This window comes from Phaseolus vulgaris, chromosome 5 (assembly GCF_051622355.1).
Source record: "Phaseolus vulgaris cultivar YP4 chromosome 5, ASM5162235v1, whole genome shotgun sequence".
NCBI lineage: Eukaryota > Viridiplantae > Streptophyta > Magnoliopsida > Fabales > Fabaceae > Phaseolus > Phaseolus vulgaris.
The window spans coordinates 10115242-10121344 of NC_143502.1; the positions used below are offsets into that span (position 1 = coordinate 10115242).

Consider the following 6103-nt stretch of genomic DNA (forward strand, 5'->3'; position numbering starts at 1 on the left):
AAGAAAAACTACACACAATCTTATCTAAAAATATAATCATTCATCAATTTATTCATTTATATTATTTTTAATTATCAAAGTATTATGTTTTATAAAAGAATATTACTTTTTAGACTTAATTAAGTTTTAAAGTTACTCATAAATAAATTTGAATAATGTATTTTTAATTGAATGTTTATCAAACTATTTTGTTTTATGAATGTTCAAAATATTTTATTCTTATTTGATTTTACTATCAACAAAGTGTGCACTTATTAATTACTTTGAGTCTTTTTTATCTTTAATTTGTTGATCAACTTAAAGCGTGAATTGAGTAGAAAAATATTAAAGAAAAAAGAGAGTAAATTGATAGATTGATCATAAGAAAACGCTTTTTTTAAGCTAGTGTGTAATCATTTTTTCGAATTTTCTAAAATGGACAAATCTTTTTTTTAATTAGAAATCGTATATTTTATATACGTTTTTTAATATTTAAAATCTAGAATTCATATATATATCATATATGATTTTTAGTTAAAATCGTATATGAAATATGTTTTTATTTTTTTAATATATAATAATTTTAATATACGTTTTTAATATTTAAAATTAAGAAAATAAAAATAAAAATAGAAAGTTAAAATCGTATATGAAATTTACGTTTTTAGATTTTAATATTTATAATTTTAATATTTAAAATTAAAAAATAAAAATAATAGGAAAAGTTAAGTTTAATTTACTAATTATATAACCTTTTTATATATAATTAAAGAAAACTATTTTTTATAAAATGTTTTTTAATTGAATAAGTTTTTATAAAATATTTTTTATTATATATAATTAAAAAATACTGAACTTTTATAAAATAATTTGTTATTATATACAGTTAAAAAATTAAATACATTAAAATTATTTTAAATTCTTAATAAAATTAATGATGTAATACTTTAATAATATAAAATAATTTAAGTTAATTATTTTAAAAAAATAATTAAACTAAACTTATCCCATAATAAAAAGTTAAGTTTTATTTTATAATTTTTAAATTAGGTTGTTATGTTTGTTTGTTCTCATTTAATTTCAGATTTTAATGTTTTTTTAAACATTTTTTTTGGGTTAATTTTTTTCGTTTTATTTTGTAGTTAAAATTTTCTGATTTATTTAAGGTTTATTAAGAATTCAAAATAACTAAATATATCTTAAATTAGTATTTTCTGAAAACTTAGATTAAATATATGTGAAAAAAACTGGATCTAAACTTCTAAGTCCATTACCAATTAGTTGAGAACGAATAATATTCCACTTAATTTTCCAAATGATGATAGCCGTAAAGTTATAAGTAAATTATCCTACTTTTTTTAGTGGTTTTACAAAATTGAAATTAGAGCTTTATATAGTAAACAGACAACCTTAATTACTAAAATATAATTAATTGAAAAATAAAGTTAAAAACACAACTTTTGTTTGTATATCAATTTGAAATTTGAGTTCGGATTATGATCATATGAATAAAAAAAAACATAATTAGAACAAAAGATTCTCTTAAAGATGATCACTTCTCACTAAACCAATAAATATTCCATACCAATTCCATGATATAAAAACTATCCAACTTTGAAATTTCAAATTTTCATTTCTTCAAGCCAAAAACTTCAGTGAAAAACTGAACAAATTTCAACATCTATGAAGAAATGGAGGTTTCTGGAGTAGCAGTATGACGAATAGCTGCTTCTTTGAACTTGGTATCGTCCAAATAATTTTGGTAAATGTAAGAACTGAAACCGAAGATGGAGAACAACATGGCCAGAATCTTGACACCATTCATATGTTCATGGTATAGAAGAACTGCAGCAACAGGAACAAGTGGTAAGCTGAGCATGCTCATAACATTGGAGAAGAACGAAGACACCAAATAGATGAGCCCCACAACTCCAACAGAACAAATCTGCCAAGCCAAAGCTGTTCCAACAAGAGTCAATATGTAGACCTCTCTTCCTGCTTTGAATCTCCTCATTTCATCCTTCAAACCCTGACCTTCCCCACTGGCAAACATCCCCACAATGCAAACACATGAAGCAACAAAAGATGTCCAAATTTGCATCTCTAGGACCACTGAAAATGTTTCCCTCTTTAAGACCTTTTCAAATGATACCTGCATCAGACACAGCAAAAGGGCATACCCAGCTGATGCACTGATAGTGGACCAAATACCAACCATGTTCTTGCTCTTGGTAACATTCCTGATTTCATTCTCTGAGGAGTCAGAATGAATTGCTAGAAGTGATGCTGATATGGTGAGAAAAACCACTGAGTTAAGAATTAACAAGGTGAGTTTTTGAGCATTGATAAAGAAGGAAAATATGGCATTGAAAGCAAGTTGGGATGCAGAAATGAGGGAGTAAGTTGATATAGGAAGGTATAGAAGCCCTATTGTGTACATAAAGTTATCTCCAGCTAAAAGGGTACCCAAGAGGATGTAAACCATGATGAGAGTGTGAGTAGAAGAGTGCATGGAGAGGTCAGTGGTGACAGAAAGGTTTTGTGAGTGAGGGAAGAATAAAAGTGGAAAGAAAAGGATTGGAAAAGCCACAGATTGTACTAGTGTTGCCATCCATATACTTTTTCCTCCTTGGTCAAAGTAGAATCTCCCTAGCAAGACTGCACCAGATTGGCCCATCAAGAGTAAAGTTACGTTGATTACTACTAAAAACCACCATTTCCAACGGCTAAACAGAAGCAGTGATTGTTCACCTTCCTCAGTTGTGGTTGAAACACCTACTGCAATTAATTCTTTGACATCATCATCTGCAGCAATGTTGCGTCCTGCAACACCCAATTATTGAAATAGTCACAAAAAATGAACTTGATAGTGCTCTTTATATTTTCTAGGGAATACATAGATTATCATAACAAGTACAAAATCTGGACTCAGTGAAATACTGTGCATTTAAAATTGGAAAGATCACGAATTCAGTGAAATGAAGCTTTCTAACACTTTTCTTTTGTGTTGTGCCTTGTACACTATGAGCCTAGGAAACTGATAAGTGGATGAGGGAAAAGAGTGACCTGGATAGTAGTGTGAGGAGGATTCAATTTCTCTATCAGCCATTCAAATCTGTATAGTGAAAGATGAATCACTAGTTTCTCAACCTCAGCTTGGTGTAAAAGAGAAGGATCATCTAAATTTGTAGGATTTAAACCATAATTGGAAGAAAGCTGTAGAGCTGAAATTCTTATTTAAAGTTCTAACAGGATCTTCTATGAGCATAGTTTTAAATTTTTTATTTTACTTTAAGCATAGAGAATTCTACATAGTTTCACAATGGAATCTTCTGTTTGGATCTTCCCCTTTAAAGCGGCATGGTGTAGGTTTCCATTTGGAAGGTTTTGAAATGGGAATCAAATCCCTCCCAAAAGGTGTTTTATTGTTCTCACTGCTTCTCAAAAGCACTTCTCTTTTGTTGATCTATATTATACATTATGTGACTGCTATTTGAGTAAGAGTGCATCACACTTGGATACTGGTGCTTTAAATATGTAACATTTGCATATAGCTTAGATTTGCATGCTGATCAGCCTATAGTTTCTGCCTCAATCTTAGTTGGGAAAATTGAATTGAGAAGAGGAAAAAAGAATTAGACGAGGTAACAAGAAGTTCATAGCAATTTCTAATTTTGGTAAACAAATATTGCTTTGAGAAGTTGGGTTACATAAAGTTGCATTGATGCAGAGAGATCATGAATGCAAATTGTATAAGAAAAATCATCTCTTTCACCCTCAATTTTTTTATACAACTATATGATAACTATTTTTTAATAATAAATATTAAACTAAAAATAGTAATATCCAAATTTTTTAAATTAAAATATTCAAATAAATAATATATAGAATATTATTTACTACTCGAAAAAAAAATATATATATATATATAATAATAATAATAATAATAATAATAATAATAATAATAAGAGATGTTGGTTATAAGTGAATGATGATATCTAATGTATCAAAGTGTAGGTATTTTATAATCAAATATATGTTTTGCTTATCCTTTCACCCTTTATTCTAGGTTTTAAGAGCCTATAAATACTCTGATAAATCATAGAGGGAGTTAACTTAATTCTCACATTCACTTCTATATTTCACATATTCCATATTTTCTCTAGTTGTTATTAATTTAATGTTGGAGAATATTCTCCAGGTGGATCTCTCCCCGGGTTTTATTAACAACTCAACGATCAATCCTCAAAGTTGGTAGCTTGACTTCCCAGGAACACCATTATTTTTGCCTTAGGAGAACTGCACTCATTTCCCATAAGAATATTTGACATTCACTCTAGGTCTTGGATAAAACTATTCCTATACCACAAGTCTTACGGTACTTACCAGAAGTAAAACTATCGCATCATCCTCATCAAACCCTGAGATAAACCCATCAATTGTTGAAGCCCTAAAAATACATATGGAAAGTCTTAAAAAAAATGAGGAAAACCTCCAAAACACAATAGCTAACATGCAGGTTAAATGTAACAATGATTTGGAGCTAGCATCAGGTTGAGTTACAAGCTCTCATGAGCAACTCACAATACTCAACTAGGACTAGAATACACATAGGTCTGAGAAAAACCTACAGGCCTGAACCAATCGCACCGAGTAGGTTGCCGAGTCTCTTTGAATCCCGATAAAAAAAATAACTTGTAGAGAATGGAGGACAACAAGTGCACACTATCCTATCTTAGAAGTTAGCGACAGAGACACGAACACAGTGGCTTCAAACCAACAAAAATCGAGCGCAAGGGTCCTCCTCACAAAAGGAATCAAGGGCATGTGATCAACAACTACCTTTTAAGGTTGTTCCAATGACCCACTAAATCAGGCGATGAGAGCAAAACTCGTTGGTTTTTCACTCTAAAAGTAATGAAGGCTCAACTTCTCAAAAAGTGGAAGTGACCTTCTATTAAAAATTATGATCGGTCGTCGGACCTAGAGGCACACATCAAAGCGTAGTCTCTTCTAAAAAAATCAAGGAGTACATTGTAGGCCTTTTCCAACTACCCTCAAAAGACCAACCTTGAAATAGTATTATTCTCTGCCCAGAAATTTGATAGATTCATTCAAAATGTTTTGTGCAAGGTTCTCAGCTCGGTTTGCAAACTCCAAACCCATGATCGCAACCTCTACCTTTCTGCATAATGCCATACAAGGGGATACCAAGTCTTCCCAAAAATAAATGGCTCGATTTTCTAAAGTGTCCCTCTATCTTCTCGGCCTGCATCCAACGGTAACTATGCACATGCTCTGAGTAGGACTCTGTCCAAGGAATTTTCTTGCCACACTATATGTTGACCCACCTGTAAACATTCATGAGATTCACACTCGGACATCATGATATATTAGCATAGAGAAAAACTCGAACATAAGAAAAAGGGTTACGAAAGGTCATTTGTCTGTCTCTGTGTTGATTACCACACAAACCTTCAAAGGAAGGTGTGTGAGTAAGTATGGAAATTACACTCCTCTGAATGCTAGTTAAGATATTATCATATGGGAGGCGTTCAATCTCGAACTAGTACAAGTCCTACAACCTCCATCCTTCCCCCATTTGTTGATCCAACCAAGAGGTATAATTATGACCAAAACCAAGGTCATATTACAAAAGAATGTCATAAAGTGTGTCACCTGATATATGAACTCGTTTAGTAAGGTCCTTGGGACATTTCATGTAGAATAATCAGGTCAAGTTATGTTGAGGTCGAGGGGGTTGGTGAAAAGGTTGGGGTAGAGGTTTTTTTTGTGATTTCAACGTCAAGGAAGAGATAATTACCAAGAGGACCAAGGTGATACAAATAATCTCGACAGACAGATGATTAAGGACACAACAGACACTTCACAATTAAGTCAATCATCTCAGCATCCAAGACAAGACCCCACTAAACTTCAAAAGGACCTCAGTAAAAGAAGAACTAGACATAGGCCAGAGCATCAAATGTTCTTTCTTCTGGTCTTTTTAAGAGACAAGTTTATGTAAATAAATTGGGCTCACTTTAAGGCTCCAAATAGAAGAATAAGATAGAGTAGGGTGTGCTTAGTAATTTGGGCTTGTGTCAAACCCACATTTCATGAC

General features: G+C 31.4%; 1 protein-coding gene across 1 annotated transcript; it reads right to left on the minus strand.

Moving 5' to 3' along the window:
* Positions 1-1543: 1543 nt before the first annotated feature.
* On the minus strand, positions 1544-3166 carry LOC137833952 (putative purine permease 11). Its single transcript, XM_090302594.1, has 2 exons — positions 3046-3166; positions 1544-2802 (listed from the first exon to the last, which is right to left on the minus strand). The coding sequence occupies exons 1-2, from the start codon at positions 3086-3088 to the stop codon at positions 1661-1663; spliced, it is 1185 nt and encodes a 394-aa protein (XP_090158720.1). The 5' UTR covers positions 3089-3166; the 3' UTR covers positions 1544-1660.
* Between the last annotated feature and the right edge of the window lie 2937 nt (positions 3167-6103).

Bases quoted from the DNA above. Each gene is read 5' to 3' on its own strand.
- LOC137833952 (XM_090302594.1), bottom strand. From the start codon at position 3,088: ATGGCTGATAGAGAAATTGAATCCTCCTCACACTACTATCCAG. The intron at 2,803-3,045 runs GTCACTCTTTTC...TGGGTGTTGCAG, and splicing joins CTCCTCACACTACTATCCAG to GACGCAACATTGCTGCAGAT.